Source organism: Dendrobates tinctorius, unplaced genomic scaffold (genome assembly GCF_039654945.1).
Source record: "Dendrobates tinctorius isolate UK_male_01 unplaced genomic scaffold, ASM3965494v1 ptg000127l, whole genome shotgun sequence".
NCBI lineage: Eukaryota > Metazoa > Chordata > Amphibia > Anura > Dendrobatidae > Dendrobates > Dendrobates tinctorius.
The window spans coordinates 10,477,498-10,497,228 of record NW_027361795.1 but is presented as its reverse complement, the minus strand read 5'-3'; the positions used below and the strand labels follow the sequence as shown (position 1 = coordinate 10,497,228).

At 42.2% G+C, this 19,731-nt stretch overlaps 1 protein-coding gene across 6 annotated transcripts in view; it reads left to right on the top strand.

Moving 5' to 3' along the window:
* FRS3 (fibroblast growth factor receptor substrate 3) overlaps positions 1 to 19,731 on the top strand; it is a 95,033-nt gene that overhangs the window by 57,286 nt on the left and 18,016 nt on the right. For all 6 annotated transcript variants that reach the window (XM_073542486.1, XM_073542488.1, XM_073542487.1 and 3 more), the window contains one exon: positions 16,667 to 16,818. In XM_073542486.1, coding sequence (XP_073398587.1) covers positions 16,667 to 16,818 — 152 coding nt within the window. The remainder of the gene's footprint in view (positions 1 to 16,666; positions 16,819 to 19,731) is intronic.

Genomic DNA, 19,731 nt, shown 5'->3' with positions numbered 1-19,731 from the left:
GACTGGTAAGGATTCAATATCCATGAACCTTGCTAGCCTGATAATACCAGGCTGCAGCAGTCTGCTTACCTTGGATGGTTAGCAAAAATAGTGGGATTCCCTCCCCCCCACCCAAAAAAAAAAAAAGAAAAAACACAGCGTGGGGTCCCCCTCTTTTTGTTAACCAGCCAAGGATAAAGCAGACAGCTGTGGCCTAGCATTCTCAGGCTGGCGAGGCCCATGGATTTTGGCCCTCACCAGCCTTAAAAATAGCAGCCCTCAGCCGCCCCACAATTGGCGCATCCAAAGATACGCCAATTGTGGCACTTTACCTGGCTCTTCCCACTTGCCCTGTAGCGGTGTCGGGATCCCTCAGATTACATCTTTCACCTGAAGGACCGATGTTCTTGGGTGTGAGACACCATATGTCTCTAATTGATTGCTCCGTCGAGAAGAATAACACAGACTTACGCTGTATTGTACAACTCGGGAAGCCTGCTGAGACGCCTCTGGCTTATCAGTTAGGTTTCCATTCTTTATAGCAAAGAAGTTAAACATTTACAGACATGCGTAGTATAAAACAATTTCACAACTGGTTTCAACAAGACAGAGGAAGCCACGTAGGCTGAAAAACAGGAATTCATCTGTTATCTGGTTTTAGTTCTCAAGGGAACAGGTAAGATGAGTCTAAACAAGAAAATACAACATAGACAGAACTCAATTTAACTCCTTCAGTTCCTATCAGTCCCCCCTTTGACATCTTCATTCTTCACAATCTGGAACACTGGATCCTGTAATGACAGCTGATAGTGTCCTATTCACCAGGTACTATCCCAGGCCGACGGGTTGCCCGAGGGAGACAGATATCTTCTTTTACCCTCTCCATCCCCCAGTTACTAAGGCCACGTCTGTCATCACAAGAGTACGCTCCTTCATGTCAGAAATGAGATGTCAACCTAAGACTTAAAGGAAACAATTATCAACTTTGGTAAGGGTTCTGTCATTAATTCATCTTTCTCATCTGTTTCTGTATCTTTTCTTACACACAGTTAAACACCAAAAAACGAATTTTAAAAATGCATATATTACGAAAAGACAAACAAAGATACGTAGTAGGCTTAATATAATTCCAGCTATCCAACCCCCTATACCTTTAAACCAATTGGCTGGATTCAAAAAGGAGAAGGTATCTGACCACCAACTATCTTTATTGCGATCATTGTCTTTATCATACTGATCTCTGAGTCTTTGAACATCCTCTAATTTTAGTTTTAATCTTAAAGTTTTGTCAGGATCTATATAATGACAGCAAGCGGGTCCGATGACTTGACACATACCTCCTTGCGCTGCAGTTAAATAATCTAATACTATGATAAGCTGATTTTGAACAGCAACAGTGGTGTTCAGTATATCCAATATATCCCATATTTGGTCATCTAAATAATCTGTAGCTCTAACTAATTTATCCCACATTTGAGTGATCATAGGGTAGATAAAAATAGAGCTAACAATTTTATTGGCCACACTCATCTGCACTATGTGTGGTCTTCCAGAGAGGCGAGGTGTATTATCAGCAGCTCTTTTGTACAACGTGTGTTTAGGTATGCTCTGAGTACTCAACTGGTCATTCGGAATAACAAAGGTAGCTGGAGTCAAACGACCCAGAGTACAAGCACCTTTTACCCCTACTGGCAACCATTTATATGCATTGTCTCCACATACCCAGTACATGTCACTAGGTAGGTCCCATAGGGCTGAATGTTGTAGTACCAGTCTATGAACTAAATCTATGAACGCAGATGCATTCTGGAGCATGCACCAAGGTGAAAATTGTCCTAAAGGACTACAATAACCTGCATCAGGGTTTCCACAAGGGGAGGTTCCCTTCTTATATTCCGAGGACTCGTTACAAGGCATATTACCAGGAATATTAATACAAGTTTCGTTAGTGCCCTGGGGAAATAAATTGGAGTACTCCCATGACATATTATGTAACTTTCTTTCTAGCAACATTGGTTTGAAGGCATCAGTAGAATGGGAAGTTACATTAAAGCTAACTTGTAAACCATACGTTGGAACTTGTCCCAAGTAGGTTAACCGGGTTCTATTCCTAGGTACCCAAGCCCCCCCGTTATATGCCAGATATTGAAGGTGAGTACTACTTCCTGAAAGGTTACCTTGCCACCAGGGATATCCTACCCATCCCATAATGGGTATACCAACCGTTGTGTTCCATAACTTCACATTATTTGTGGCATTATTAGCAAGTGTATCAGAACAACTGGTCCAGGCAAATAATTCCTTGGGTGGCACAGGAATAACAAGGAACGGAATACTGGTGGCTGATACTGGTGAATGTGTGCAGATCAAGCAATCTGCTGGAGACTGAGTGTCATTTGACCAATCATTCAGTAATTTTTTATGATGTTGTATAAACTTATTATTCAAGGACATTGGAGAATTTAGACTGTCCCACGCAGCTACCATTATTACAGATAATGCAACCAAACCAAAACATTATGCACTCTTATGCTTTAATTCCTGTGGCTAGTTTGCAATGCGATGCGTGGATCCAGGTTGGTCTTCCTTCCAACTTAACAGAAGTAGGCGTTGTTAGGAGTACTTGGTAAGGTCCTTGATATCGGGGTTCAAGGGTCTTTCTGGAGTGTTTCTTGACATATACGTAATCACCGGGTTGTAGACAGTGAGTTCCTTCCACACTATCTGGATCTGGAATGGAAGAGAAAACTAGAGAATGCATTTGAGTTAAATGCTTTTGCAACTGGATTACATAACTTGTCAAATTATCCACATTGAGTGTTAAGACCTGTGGGTAGTACAACCCTGTGTTCGGTGGTCTTCCAAACAATATCTCGAAGGGTGACAGTTTAGTTTTCCCCGTGGGTGTGTACCTTACTGAGAATAATGCTAACGGAAGACACTCTGGCCATGGTCTATGGGTCTGTTCCATGGTTTTCTGTATTTTTAATTTTAGTGTCCCATTCATTCTTTCTACCTTCCCTGAACTCTGTGGGTGATAGGGTGTATGAAATGTTTGTTCTACACCTATCATTTGCATTACATTTTGCATTACCTCAGCAGTGAAATGTGTGCCTCTGTCTGATTCAATTGTTTCAGGAACACCGAATCGTGGTACTAGTTCCATCACTAGTTTCTTTGCAGTGGCTCGAGCTGTAGCCGTTTTCACCGGGTAGGCCTCTGGCCATCCAGAGAACATGTCAACACACACCAGAACATATTCATATGGTCCACTTCTGGGGAGTTGAATGTAGTCGATCTGTAGTCTCTGGAAGGGATATAACGGCCTAGGACTGTGTTTCCGTGGAGTTTTCACTACCTGTCCGGGATTGTGTGCTAGGCATATGGGACAGGAGATACAGTGTAGCTGCGCCACCTTCCCAAACCCAGGAGCAATCCAAACCTTCGTGACTAGGCGTGTCATTCCATTGGCGGACATGTGAGTTGGAAGGTGAGCTGCTTCTGCCATCCTTGGGTACAAAACCCTAGGCAAGCAGTACTTCTGATCTTTCTTCCACATTCCGTTCGTCTTCTCAGCTCCCATCTTTTCCCAAGTTTCCTTGTCCGTCTGAGCGGAGTCTTCTTGGAACCTTTGTAAGTCTGTAAACAATTCTGATGCATCCTTGTGCACTATGTTTACTTTTTCTGGAGTCCCCAAGGCAGCTTGCTTCGCCGCCTGGTCTGCTTTCTCGTTGCCTTTTGCTTCCATGTTGTCTTTTCTGGTGTGTGCTGGCACCCTCATAACGGCCACCCCCTGTGTCTGGGCCACATTCTCGAGGATGTCTCTGATCAGTGTGGCATGTTTTATGGGTGTTCCTGCTGCTGTCATGAAACCCCTTGTGCGCCACAAAACCCCAAAATCATGTACTATCCCAAAGGTATATCTTGAGTCAGTGTAGATATTTGCTGTTTGTCCTTTGGAAAGTTTTAATGCCTCATTCAGAGCTGTCAGCTCAGCCTCTTGTGCGGACATGTGGGGTGGAAGTGCCTTTGCTACAATAGTCTCATGTGGTGACACTACCGCATATCCTGTGTGGAATTTTCCACTTTCATCGGCATATCTGCTGCCATCCACAAAAAATATAAAGTCTGGATTTGACAATGGTGTGTCTGTGACATTGGGCAAGCCAACAACTTCTTGCTGCATCAGTTCTATGCAATCATGTTCAACCTCGTGTGGGGGCTCAAAAGAAAGCGATAATGTGTTCTCATCTATATCCCCCCTTTCAGAATCTGCAATTGGCAACAATGTAGTCAGATTCTGAGTTTTAGTAAACGTAACATTAGGAGGCATAAGCAAGGCACATTGCAATCTGAGTTGTCTTGCCATAGAAATATGTTTAGCAGAAACCTGATTCAGGATACCGTATATATCATGTGTGGTACAGACAGTTAGTGGGTTATCCAGTACAATATCAGAAACTTTGTCAAGTAGCAATGCGATTGCAGAGACTGCTCTAACACAGGATGGTGTTCCCTGTGCTACTGAGTCTAGTTTGGCAGAATAGTATGCAAGGGGTCTATTCTTTTTGTCATGTTTCTGTGTCAAAATGCCAGTAGCATGCCCTCTAATTTCAGCGGCCATCAGTTGAAAGGGTATATCATAGTTAGGTATACCTAATGCTGGGGCTGACACTATGGCCTTCTTCAGATACTGGAATGAGTCTCGTGCAATGTCAGTCAGTTGAAAAGGTATTGTGTTGATGCAATCATACAGTGGCTGCATATGTTCACTAGCATGTATGACCCATTGGCGGCAAGACGAAACTAAACCCAAAAATGCTCTCAACTGCTTGTGGGTTGTCGGTTCCTTCATTTGTTGTACAATTGTGATTCTGTCATTGGTTAAGTGTCGGGTACCGTGTGATAGACCATGTCCTAAGAATACGACTTTTGGTTGGCAAAACTGTAACTTTTCTCTGTTGACCTTACATCCATTGTCTGATAAAAACATCAGTAGTGAAAGTGTATGGATTCTACAGTTAGCCTCATCAGGTGCACAAAGCAACAGGTCATCCACATATTGTAAGAGCACTACATCAGGTGGGTGTGGCCAGCCGGCCAACACAGATTGCAATGCCTGCGTGTACAGTGTGGGTTAATGCTGCATGCCCTGTGGCAGTCTGGTCCAGGCATATTGTTTGCCCTTAAATGTAAAAGCGAACAGATGCCAACAGCTTTTGTGGAGGGGCACTGAGAAAAATGCGTTTGACAAATCAATCACTGAAAAACATTTCGATTGACTAGGGATTTTTGCCAATAGCGTGTGTGGGTTAGGTACTACTGGTGTCAAAGGAACAAGGACCTTATTTATCTCTCTCAGATCATGTACCATGCGATATTTCGGGGCATCACCTGGTCCTCCTTTCTTTTTGACAGGAAACAATGGCGTATTAGCTTGTGATTTAATTGACACCAATGCTCCATTGTTTACAAGATCAGTGACTTGTGCCTCAATAGCAGCCTCTTGTTGGGCACTGATAGGGTACTGCCGCAGCTGTGGCAATCTTGTGTCTGCGGGCACCTCTACCACAACTGGGGATACGGGAAGTAAGCCAATATCCGCATTCCCTTTTGCCCATAAGGTATCAGGTAATTTGTCTAGGGCTGAGTCCCATGGTTGTGATGTGGTGTCATCATGATTTTGTGACTCGAGAGCTTGAATTATCATGCAAGCCTCAATAGCATCACCTTCCTCATCTGGAATGGTAAGGTGTACCGTACCATCTTCAGTAAATTTGATATCTGCCTGCAGTTTCTTTAGTACATCTACTCCCAATAGGCAAATTGGTGCTTTTTTGACAAACAAAAATTTATTCAGAAACATTTTAGGTCCTACTTTAACTGGCAGAGGTTTGCTAAAAGGGATTAAGCTAGATTGTCCACTAAATCCTGAAACAAAGGTCGAGTTTTCTGAAAGGAGATCTGGAGTTATTACTTTGTCATTAACCACTGAAGAGGTTGCTCCGGTATCTACTAGAAAGGGTACCTTTTTTCCATTTACTTTGATTTTAACTACTGGTTCCCTAGAATCAAGTTGCATTCTAACTGCACCTAGTCAGTTAGTAGGTTCCTCCCTCCTAGGCTGAGATTCTCTATCCGCTTTTCGTTTACGGCAATCTCTCTGGAAATGACCTGGCTTTTTACAGTAATGACATGTAAAAGTTCTCCTCCTAACCTCATTGATTGGATGTCCTTGGTTGTCAAATTGGGTCACCGCTACTCTTGTTTTGGCCGGTGGTGCATTCTTCCTTTCCTGCAAATCTAATTCAATGCCCATAGCTTTTTGTCTTAATCCATGGACATCAGGTACTGATCTCCAATCAGGGGTGCTTATTTTCAGGGGATCTCGTATTTCTTTGAGCAACCCTTCCATAAAGGCTTTTGCCAATAGTCGTGATACCCCCTCATTATTTGTATCAAGACCCTCATCTTGGAACGCCGTTTCCAATATCCGAAATAAATCGGTCACTGACTGTCCCGGTTTCTGCGGTATGGCTGTCATGTTACCTCTCTGTCTCTGCTTCGTCTGCATAAAATTGTGAAGGGCAGTTAAAAAGGGCTCTCTCGAAGCCTGAGTTCGAGGATTACCTTCTTGATCATTATCAGCGGGTCTATTTGGTCCAACAATCTGTGAAAACTCCCCTTGGGTAGTTATTGGTAGTTTTAATCTGCATAAGTCTTCCCCATCCAACCAGGTCCCTCTGTGTACAGTTAGTACTTGTCTTATGTACCGGGCAAACCCCATAGGAAAGGTAGTGGGATCTGGAGCATTAGACAATAATGCCTTACATTCTGGAGCGGACCATGGAGTATAATGGGTAGTCTGAATCTGTCTGGTGCGGGTAACACCCTGTTCATCTGTTTCCCTGAAAGGGCGTGTTTGGGTCCTAACGGGGGCTAATCTGCTAGGGTGATGGTAACTGGGTGCTCCACAGGCTAGACACGTCTCTCTCCAGTCTGGATTTTGTTGACCACAATTATTACAAGTCCATCCTAGATCGCCATTGCTAGGTAATGGTGATTGTACATCAGGGCACAGTCCGGTGGGCAGTGATATAACCGGTGCTGCAGGTGGGGTTGTTATACGGGCTGGGGCAGGATATGGTGGTGGTTCCTGCTTCTCTGACACAGGGCTAAATTCTTTGGGACGAATCCATCGTTTTGTTTTCTCATTATATGCCCAGTTCTCTCGCTTAGCAACCTGTGATACTTTAATGCATGCCTCCACTTGTTCCCCCCACTCATTGTCTGCAATTCTTCCTGATTTTATGTCTTTTATCTCCTTCCACTTTTCTTCATCTAGAGCTTCTTTACCTTTTAACTTAAACTCTCTTAATACTGCTTTTAGGTCCTTTGCTGCACTACTTCCACATCTGTCCTTTATTATCTCACTTAACAATTTTCCTTCTACCACTGTTTTCCCCTGACTGTTTCCCATTTTCTTGTCCCGTATCACTTATCCCTTCTGTTAGTCCCCTGCCTTAGGTGGTGTATTGGGTAAGCTCAAGACTCAGCTCTACTATACCTCGTTACCTTCTTCCTAAGGTGCTAACAGACTGAATGGAGTTTCTGTTCCTCTTTGTATTATATGTTTCGTATACTTATACGCTATATACACTGCAAACAGAAGCACTCCCACGATACACAGGGATGTGAACAGGACATCCATTCACTGGGTTTCTTCAGTCATATCTTGTCACAGGCTTATATTGTTATCCTGTGCTCATTCAATCACACTCTTATCTGTCACAAGGTTTATTCGTAAAGGGTGTTGATTTAAGCTTAGGCGGTGACCTCCCCTAAAGGACGCTGTCACATGACCCAGTTAGGCAATATCACCACTCTTTGAACGAATACCTGCTGTGCAGCTTATTTTCTACTTTCCACAATCCTTCAACTCAGAGCAGCCACTCAACAACCTCCCTGATTCCTAACACGGAATCTTCTATTGTGGAAAACTTGTCCGTCTGGGCTTTGTAATATGAACTGTTCACCTAGCCTTATATTCCGTAATGTCTGACTTCTCAACGTATTACTCAATGGGATATGTGTATTCAATGCTAACAGTATCCACCACTGATCTCCCTTTTTGGCATAATGAAACTTTCTTATATTGGTGTCTGGGGTTGTTCCTGCAAATGTCCAATCACCATACCCGTTATGATTTGCATCAGTTCTTCTCCTGAAGATAGCAGTACACAGACAGAATCTGCAATGACCTCTCATTCGAGCAAAAATTACATATGCGTATCACACCCGATTTCCTCAGAGTTCTTATATAGACCTGATCCTACGGCCCCCTCCTCTACTAGATTCCCCTTTATACGGACCTTAGTTACAATGATAGATTATGAAGAGCAGAGAAGAGAAGAATTGATCTCTTACCTGGCCAGGTGTTTAGGTCTGCTGTTCACAATTTCATCAGTAACTGGAATGGTCTGTAGATCGGGTAGTCTTGGAGAGGTGCCTATATCAGGTCCCTGTTTCGGGCGTCAGGAAACTGTCGGGATCCCTCAGATTACCTCTTTCACCTGAAGGACCGATGTTCTTGGGTGTGAGACACCATATGTCTCTAATTGATTGCTCCGTCGAGAAGAATAACACAGACTTGCGCTGTATTGTACAACTCGGGAAGCCTGCTGAGACGCCTCTGGCTTATCAGTTAGGTTTCCATTCTTTATAGCAAAGAAGTTAAACATTTACAGACATGCGTAGTATAAAACAATTTCACAACTGGTTTCAACAAGACAGAGGAAGCCACGTTGGCTGAAAAACAGGAATTCATCTGTTATCTGGTTTTAGTTCTCAAGGGAACAGGTAAGATGAGTCTAAACAAGAAAATACAACATAGACAGAACTCAATTTAACTCCTTCAGTTCCTATCAGCGGTGACAAGTGGGGTAATATTTGTGGGGTTGATGTCACCTTTGTATTGTCCGGTGACATCAAGCCCACGGCTTAGTAATGTAGAAGCGTCTATAAAGCACCTATCCATTACTAATCCTCTAGTTATATGGTACACAGCCAGAATAAAGTCACTTAATTGAAATCACACAGACTCCTTTAATATTCTCAATTAAACTATACTTACTGCAAAGCAACAGTATACCATACCTGTCCGCTGAGAAGATATACATCCTGTCCCACAAAGAGTCCAGCTCTGCTACATCTGGATGTCAGGCTGAACAGTGGCATTATGCCATGACTCAGCCTGACATCCAGACACAGCGGAGCTTGTAGATGACCACCGGAGATAACTTTGCCCCTGGTGATCATCTGCACTGCAGTTCTCACGGTCAGGTGATCGAGAGAACTTGCCTAGTGACCAGAGATGACCCCGGCGGTCACGTGCACGGCAGTTCTCACGGTCAGCTCAGTCATCGCGAAAACCGCAGTGGACGCGAACATCCGGCTTCACAAGGTAAGACCTTATTTAAATTTGTTCATATGCATAGTAAGCTGCGTTACCAAACTTAATACGCATGTCAATAAGAAGATAATGCAGTTTTACCGCATCTAATTATAGTGTATGGGTAATTTATGCTGTGGAGACTGAGAGTCTCCGCAACGTAAATACACATGCTGCCGTGTGGAGAGACACGTCGCATGTCCATTTACGCAGGGATGCCGGAGGCGTCTCAAGACTCATAGGAGATGGGATTTCATGAAATCCCATCCACAATGCTGTAACATCTGGCCGCTGCGGGTTTGACACTGCGGATGTGGATTTCATGGAAATGCTTAGCTATACAACCAGCAAGAACAACAGAAGTACTTGCCCCTCATAGAAAAGAAGACTGGAGAAAAAGATCAAGGTGACTCAAAGGGAAGTCAGCCAACTAACAGAAATACAGTAGGGTGTAAAGATCAAGAATAAGACCATGCTGGACAAGTACAAAGGCCTGACCCCAACTGAAGCCCTAGAAACTGCTAAACAAAGGCTCACAGCACTTGCTGCAAGACTAGGGAGTAACACTAGAGAAGCTGAGGCCAAGAAGATAAATGCCCTGTTCTCAAAAGAACCATCCAAGGTGTACTCCCAGCTTCAGAGTAAGCAAAGGCAGCAACTCCACCAATAGCAGAGACTGAACAATACTGGAGAAACATATGGGAGAAGGAAAAAGCACACAACACCAGTGCATTGTCGCTGCAAGATCTGAGAATGAAACACAGCGACCACCTACAGCATGAAGCAGTCACCATCACAGAAGCAGACGTCCAACAGCGGGTCACGAACATGAAGAGCTGGACAGCACCTGGCCCAGACATGATCCTCACCTACTGGCTAAAGAAATTAACAGCGGTACATAAACGCATGGCAAAGCAGATGAACCAACTGCTAGAAGCAGGCCACCACCCGGCTTGGCTAACCCAAGAAAGAACAGTGCTGACCATGATTTATGGATCACGGAGTGAATTACCTTTACAATGGACTACTTGCTAGAGATGGGGTGCACCTTACGAAGACTGGAAAACATGTATTTGGAAGTCTCCTTGCTACACTTGTAAGGAGAGCTTTAAACTAGAACAACATGGGAAGGGAAGCAAAAGACCAGAAAAAGCCATACACCTGACAAATGCTATTGAGAACTCTCCTATTAGAAGTGGAAAGGAAGAACAAAGACAAAAGAATAAAAATATTGGAGAAAGAGAAACCAATCACAAACTAAAATGTTTCTATACTAATGCACAAAGCATGGGCAACAAGCAAGGAGAATTGGAACTACTAACACAGGAAAAGAAATATGATGTCATTGGAATCACTGAAACTTGGTGGGACAATACACATGATTGGAATACAAGACTAGAAGGATACAACTTATTTGCAAGAAACAGACTTGATAAACGAGGAGGAGGTGTCGCATTGTATGTTAGAAACGCGTATATCTGCACAGAGATTGAAGCTTCAGAGACTGGGAGTTCTGTGGAAACTGTTTGGGTAAGAATACAAGGACAGAACAATGGAAAGGACACCATTGTAGGCATTTACTACAGGCCGCCTGTGCAAGCTGAAGATATAGATGAACTCTTTATGCATCAAATGGCCAAGTTCTCCAAAAAATATGACATAGTTGTCATGGGAGATTTCAACTATCCAGACATTTGTTGGGAATCTCTTTCAGGCAAAACTAACAGGTCAAGGAAATTCTTATCCTCTCTTGCTGACAACTTTATCTTCCAAAAGGTAGGGGAGAAAACAAGGTGAACTGCTACCTTGGATCTAATCCTTATAAACAGGGAGGAAATGGTTGAGGAGGTAAAAGTGGCTGGGACCCTAGGAGGTAGCGACCATGCTATTTTAGAAGTTTGGATAACTAGAGGAGGAAGACCTTTGAAGACTCAGACGTCAAGGTTAGATTTCAGAAAGGCAGATTTTAAGGGATTCAGAAAGAGAATTGGAGGGATCCAATGGCTGGATATCCTTAAAGACAAAAATGTCCAGGAAGGATGGGAAATCTTGAAAAATGAAATTCTCAAAGCACAGTTGTTAACAATTCCGAAAAGAGGGAAGAATAGGAAGCATTTAAGGAAACCAGGATGGATGAACACAGAACTTAAGCACATGCTAAAAAGGAAGAAAAAAATGTTTATAAAATGGAAAGAGGGAGGCATATCTAAAGAAGAATATAATGCTGTCTGCAGAACCTGCAGGGCACAAATCAGATTAGCTAAAGCTGACAATGAATTGAGGCTTGCAAGAGATGTCAAAAGCAATAATAAAGGATTTTGGGGATATGTCAAAAGTAAAAGAAAAGTCAAAGATGCTATAGGATTTTTACAGGATGAAAATGATGAAATGGTAAGACAGGATGTTGAGAAGGCCGAACTTTTAAATTCCTATTTTGCATCTGTTTTCTCTCAGAAAGGAAATGTAACATCAACTGTTCTTCACTGTCCTATTAAGGGAATAGAAGAATCCAGGATATCTATAAACAGAAAGATAGTGAGGAAACACTTAGCTAACCTAAATTAATTAAAGTCTCCAGGTCCAGATGAATTACACTCCAGAGTACTGAAGGAGATAGCAGAAGAAATTTTTGAACCCCTCTCCATAATCTTTGAAAATTCTTGGAGAACAGGAGAAGTCCCAGAAGACTGGAGAAGAGCAACTGTTGTTCCTATCTTCAAAAAGGGGAAGAAGGTGGACCCAGGCAACTATAGGCCGGTGAGTCTGACTTCTATACCAGGAAAGATCTTTGAGCAAATTATTAAACAACATGTATGTCAGTACCTGGATAAGAATGAAGTGATTAAACAGAGTCAGCATGGGTTTGTAACTAATAAGTCATGTCAGACTAACTTAATTTCCTTCTATGACGGAATCACTGATTGGGTGGATCAAGGAAATGCTGTAGATATAGTATATCTTGACTTCAGCAAAGCACTTGACAAAGCATCTCATACAATCCTTATTGAAAAAATGACTAAGTATGGAATGGACAAGGCAACTGTTAGGTGGATTCTTAACCGGCTTAGTGATCGGACCCAAAGACTGGTCGTAAATGGCTGCACATCCAGTTGGAAGAATGTCTCAAGTGGGGTACCACAGGGCTCTGTCCTGGGCCCTGTATTGTTCAACATCTTTATCAACGATTTAGATGAAGGAATTGAGGGTAAACTGATTAAATTTGCTGATGACACAAAGCTAGGAGGGATAGCTAATACTAGAGAAGAGAGAGAGGATTCAAAAAGATATAAATAAACTGGAGAAGTGGGCAGCAACTAACAGAATGGTTTTTAACAGGGAAAAATGCCAAGTACTACATCTGAGCAATAAAAATGAAAAAAGCATATACAGAATGGGAGGAATAGGGCTAAGCAACAGCACATGTGAAAAAGACTTGGGTATACTAGTAGATCAGACTGAATATGAGTCAACAGTGTGATGCAGCAGCAAAAAAAGGCAAATGCAATTCTAGTATGTATTAACAGAAGCATACAGTCTAGATCACGTGAAGTCATTATTTCCCTCTACTCCTCTTTGGTCAGACCTCATCTGGAATATTGTGTCCAGTTTTGGGCACCACATTTTAAAAAAGACATCAACAAACTGGAGCAAGTTCAGAAAAGAGCGACCAGAATGGTGACCGATCTGCAAACCCTGTCTTATGAGGAAAGGTTGCAGGATTTGTGAATGTTTAGTTTGCAAAAGAGATGACTGAGCGGATACTTAATAGCTGTCTACATATATCTAAAGGGCTATCACACTGTAGAAGGATCAACTTTATTCTCATTTGCACAAGGAAAGACTAGAAGCAATGGGATGAAACTGAATGGGAGGAGACACAGATTAGATATTAGAAAAAACTTTTTGACAGAGTGATCAATGAGTGGAACAAGCTGCCACGAGAAGTGGTGAGTTCTCCTTCAATAGAAGTCTTCAAACAGAGGCTGGACAGTCATCTGACTGGGATGATTTAGCGAATCCTGCTTTGAGCAGGGGGTTGGACTAGATGGCCCTGGAGGTCTCTTCCAACTCTACAATTCTATGAAGGTTCCTCACAAACGAATAGTCCCATCCAACTACCGCCTAATAACCTGCCTTACAACAACATAGCCACCAAGCTACAGAACCATATGAACCAGTACATGAATCCAGCTCAGAAAGGCAATGGGGCCAACACCAGAGGATCTAAGCACCAGCTCCTAGTAGATAGAGCAGTTGCTCAAGAATCAAGATCCAGACAGACCAATCTCCACACAGCCTGGATTGACTACAGGAAAGCCTATGACTCCATGCCACTCACATAAATCTCTGAATGCTTTGCTCTCTACAATGTCAACAGGAAATTACCGTATATACTTGTATATAAGCCGAGATTTTCAGCACACTTTTTTTGTGCTGAAAATGCCCCCTCGGCTTATACATGAGTCATTCAGCAGAAACCAGCGGGGGAGGGGGAGCGGCGGCAGGAGCCGGTGGCTGGTAAGTAATACTCGCCCCTCCCGTGCCTCGCTGAATGTCCCCTACATCCTCCTTATCCCAGTGATGACCGCTTCTTCCTGCCTTCAGCGGTCACATGGTACCGCTCATTAAGCTCATGAATATGGCCGCCTATGGGCATGGAAGCTTATTCATAAGCTTAATGAGCGGTACCATGTGACCGCTGAAGGCAGGAAGGAGCTGTCAGCGCTGGACAACGGAGGATGCAGGGACGTTCAGCGATGGCACAACAGGGTGAGTATGAAGGAGGAGGATGGGGGCAGCACGGGGGAGGACAAGGGCAGCACAGAGGAGGACTGGGGAAGGACAGGGGAAGCATGGAGGAGGACGGGGCTGCACAGAGGGCATTGTAAGCACGGTAGACGGGTGCTGCACGGAGGATGGTGGCAGCACGGGGGAGGACAGGGAGCTGAGCCATACATAGAAGGGGGAGCTGAGCCACACAGAGCAGGACAGGGATGAGGGGACAATGTACACCCGGCTTATACTCAAGTCATTAAGCTTACCCTGTTTTCCGTGGCAAAATTAGGGGCCTTGGCTTATACTCGGGTCGGCTTATACTCAAGTATATACGGTGAGAAGCTTCCTCAGAAACTCAATGGGGCTATGGAGAACAACATTGGAAGTCAAGACAACTAGCATAAGTGACCGTCAAATACATCATTTACCAAGGTATTGCACTGTCCCCATTGCTGTAATGCATAGGCTTGAACCCACCTCAGCCAGAAAATGGCTATGGATACAAGTTCAAGAGTGGATGCACCATTAGCCACCTCCTCTACATGGATGACACCAAGACTTATGCAAAAAAACGAACGAGACATCAGTTCACTGATCCACCTGACAAGGATCTACAGCAGAGACATCGGGATGTCCTTTGGACTGGAGAAATGCAGCCAGTTGGAAATAAAGAGAGGCAAGGTAGTCAAGACTGATGGAGTGGAATTTCATGGAAATAGTAGTGGTAGGTATTAATGCAAGTGCTCTTCTAGTATTCTGTCTGGTGGTATTTCTTTGCCTTGGCAATCAGTCTCTGGTATTGATGGTATTTAGTTTATCTAAGATAATTTGTTTCAGATCAGCTGCAGTGCTCTCTAGTTACAGGATTGAATCAGGAATTTCAGGGGGTTGCACATATTGTTCTTCTAGGTCTTCATGTGGGGTGGATCTGCAGTGAAGTTGATCCATTTCAAGTTGTGATAATGGCTTTTTCTTTGACATTGAAACGTTGGGTGATTTAGTTGTTTCTCAGTCAGTGGACATGCAAGTCTTCTAGCCATCCAGAGTTCCCTCATACTCTTCATATATCCCCTCTCTCATTCGGTCTGCTGTTATAGTAGCATTTCATCAGACCCCTGTCCCTTTATGAGGTAATAACTCTGGAATGTTCCATGGATCTCAGTGATTCTGACAATCTTTTCTTGTGACATATTGTACTTCATGATAGTGGTAAAATTTAATTGATATGACTTGTGTTTATTTGTGAAAAAAACGGAAATTTGGCGAAAATTTTGAAAATGTCGCAATTTTCCAACTTTGAATCTTCATGCCCTTAAATCACAGAGATATGTCACTCAAAATTCTTAAGTAACATTTCCCACCTGTCTACTTTACATCAGCATAATGTTGGAACCAATTTTTTTTCTTGTTAGGAAGTTATAAGAGTTAAGTTGACCAGCAATTTCTCATTTAACACCATTATTTATTTTTTTTTAGGGACCACATCACATTTGAAGTCACTTTGAGGGACCTATATGATAGAAAATACCCAAAAGTGACACTATTCTAAAAACTGCACCCCTGAAGGTGCTCAAAACCACATACAAGAAGTTTATTAACCCTTCAGGTGCTTCACAGAAATTTTTGGAATGTCATGACGACATCGGGTCTCCATGGCAGCAATTGGGACCCCGCTCTCAGCCCCTGTGCCGGCTCCGGAACGCTGCGAGCTTGTTTGATCAGTGTTATGGGGGTTATAGTGCCGTGACCGCTCCTTTCACTTAGTGCCGGGCGTCAGCTGACACCTGGCCGCAATCAGCCGCACACCCCCCTGAGTGCGCGGCCGATCGCTAATGACCTACCATTCTATCCATGGGAATTAAGTCCCAGGTCATATAGACAGAATAGTACGTCTAATGGCAGAGGGGGGTTAATATCATCCGCAGCACTCTGCATAGCCTTTGCTGGTTATTAAATATAGGGGGACCCTATGTTTTTTTTGAGTTCCCCCATTTTAATATCCATTAAAGGCTCCATGGGTATTACCGCCTTCCCAGGCTATAAACATCTGCCCCCAGCTGTCTGCTTTCCCTCTGCTGGTTAATAAAATGTTGTGAGATCCCACGCAATTTTTTTTCAGGAAATAATTTGGTATGTAAAAAAATACATGTGCAGTAAGCTACACAAGCACTGTATTAATTGTATATGTGACTGACGACTTAATATCTATTCTATGTGTTTGTATCTGTTCTATCTGGTCACGCTCTGACTTTACTGTTCGTGGGAGATGAATTTCTGGCTTTTCAAAGTACGTGGGGGATTTTCATAGCCGTTGTATTGAATTCTGAATAAGATCCAATAGTGACCTCTACCTGCTTTTTGAAGTTTTTTTTTTTTTCATGTTTCATGTTTTTTTTCATGTATATGTAAGTATTACAATTGTTTTTATCTTCTTTTTCTCTACTTATGTCGCTCACCAAGCTCTAGGATACACCGGTTTTCCAAATGGTTTTCACAATTTCCCACGGGATGGTCCTTCATACCCTTCAGCACATCACCCATCAATGGGAAACCTAAGGCACCAGTCTGTTGGGGAGGATTCTACACATGGCATAATAACTCCAGATGATCAGGTATCTACTCATTTAGATAACTTTGTATAGCATGTATTGCTAAAGAACAGATATGTGTATAAGGATGTTATACTTTTGTTTTACTTTTCTATTTGCTGAAATAAACAATCCAACAGTTATCTAATATAAAGTCATGATAAAATATGTAATACCCTGCTTGAATCGTATGGATTTTTGTGTGTGGACATAAAAAAAAACAAAAAAAAAACCCTTAGTCCTTCAGAAACTTGTACAATTGGGTAAATGCAACCTCAGATGGAACAACAACACATTAAAATTACACTGCCATTCTTCAACAAAAGCAAGGCTACAATGCAGAAGTAGTAAATAAAAAAAAAAAAAAAAAATACTCCCTTGTTGCTTCCATAGGAACAAAATAGACACAACAGAAGGAAAATGATAACAAATAAAAATTGCACCAATCTTCATATAATAAATCAATTAAATTAAATCAAATAGTGCATATATTCAATTTCTTGAGACCAACCAATCCTCCTTATATGTCACAAAATTTGAATGGAGACCATTCGATTCTATAGTGTAAACAAGCCACTATGTATGGACAATTCAATTATATAAAACAATAGGACTAAATATATATAAAAAAATATAGTCTTTAATAGATCAGATTTGGGCAATCATAAAATTGTGCAAAAACAAGTGCCAAAGACATACCAAACATTAATATAGAATCATAGCATACATATACGATAATTTATGAGATCTGTCAGATAAATAATATTTAACAATATAGTACATTACATAATCTATCTCAGCATCACACACATATATACATAAAAAGTGTGCATAGACTATAAACGGTAGTATATATAAACATAAAAAAATCAATCCATTACCATGTATCACAAAAAGTGATTCTACCCACAATTGGGTTATAAAAATTATATAAATCCATGTCAATAATGTGCCATAGTGATAAAATCACATAAAAGAAGTGTATAACCGTTTTAGTGATACTCAATGATGTGTGAGCCGATGAAAATATATGTTGCGTACCCGTGGTATAATGACAGCCTCAAGGTAATGCCCGGCACTCCCCGACGCGCGTTTCGGAACTGGCGTCCTTCGTCAGGGGGAAGGACGCCAGTTCCGAAACGCGCGTCGGGGAGTGCCGGGCATTACCTTGAGGCTGTCATTATACCACGGGTACGTAACATATATTTTCATCGGCTCACACATCATTGAGTATCACTAAAACGGTTATACACTTCTTTTATGTGATTTTATCACTATGGCACATTATTGACATGGATTTATATAATTTTTATAACCCAATTGTGGGTAGAATCACTTTTTGTGATACATGGTAATGAATTGATTTTTTTATGTTTATATATACTACCGTTTATAGTCTATGCACACTTTTTATGTATATATGTGTGTGATGCTGAGATAGATTATGTAATGTACTATATTGTTATATATTATTTATCTGACAGATCTCATAAATTATCGTATATGTATGCTATGATTCTATATTAATGTTTGGTATGTCTTTGGCACTTGTTTTTGCACAATTTTATGATTGCCCAAATCTGATCTATTAAAGACTATATTTTTTATATTTATATTTAGTCCTATTGTTTTATATAATTGAATTGTCCATACATAGTGGCTTGTTTACACTTGCTTCCATAGGAGTTAATAATCTTTATTTTTATAATAATCTTTATTGTTATATAGCGCTAACATATTCCGCAGCGCTTTACAGTTTGCACACATTTTCATCACTGTCCCTGATGGGGCTCACAATCTAAATTCCCTATCAGTATGTCTTTGGAATGTGGGAGGAAACCGGAGTACCCGGAGGAAACCCACGCAAACACGGGGAGAACATACAAACTCCTTGCAGATGTTGTCCTTGGGATTCGACCCCAGGACCCACTGAACCATTGTGCTGCCCTATGAGAGTAGGTAGCAGAATAAGCAGAAGTCTTTGCAGTTGCTCTAATTTGGTCTGATAACACTTGCCAAGGGGCAAAAGTATATCAACAATGGTCAAAATGTCATGCTCAGAGAAATTGTAAAAAGATATACAGCTGAGACTAAGACTTCAGTCAGCATATGAACTGTTTAAAGTTTATTGCAGTACATTAAAAAAAGTCAGAAGTATATCTCATTTGGAGGGATTGCCAGGAGCAAGCCGCTTCTTTCAAAGTTCAAGTTTTGCAATGTTGCATCTGAACAAACCATAAGATTTCTGGTACATTGTCCTATCGACAGACTAGACCAAAGTGAAGATAGTTGACTATATTATTCTGCAACACGTTTGGTGAAAATCAAACACCGCATGACTGAGCAGGTCACAGAAGGCAGGAGCCAGCTGCTGCAGCTAACACCTGTGCCCACTGTTAAAGAGAAATGAATATTCGCTGCTCCCTACGCCCATAGTCCCTCCCACCCCTATCCTATGCACTGAAGTCGGTGCCAAGAGTTGGAAGAGGCTATGGGCGTGGAGAGCAGTGAATGTTAATTTCTCTTTAATGGCGAGCACACTGTTAGGTGCAGCCATCGGCTCCTGTAGCATAGTCCTGGGCGTGGGGAGCAGGGAGTATTTCGGCAGTTGTCCTCTGTAAGAAGCGCATGACATCACTGCCATGAGCTGCTTGCAAGCTGAAATCAGCTGCTGGCATCAGAACAGGGTGCTGCAAGGGAGCGCAGTGAAGGTAAGTAGATGGTTTGGGGTTTTTTAAACTGTTTTTCTGATGGGAGCCATGCATACCCGGATGGTTTTTAGGGTTCCATGCATACCAGGATGGGGATGAGGGGGCCATGTATACCTGGATGGGGGTTTGTAGTACAGAATTGGGGGACATTACCCCTGTAGCAAACCTAGGTGCTTGTTATGGTCTTATAGTCTGAAAAATGTGGTAGTTGACCATGACCTACTCA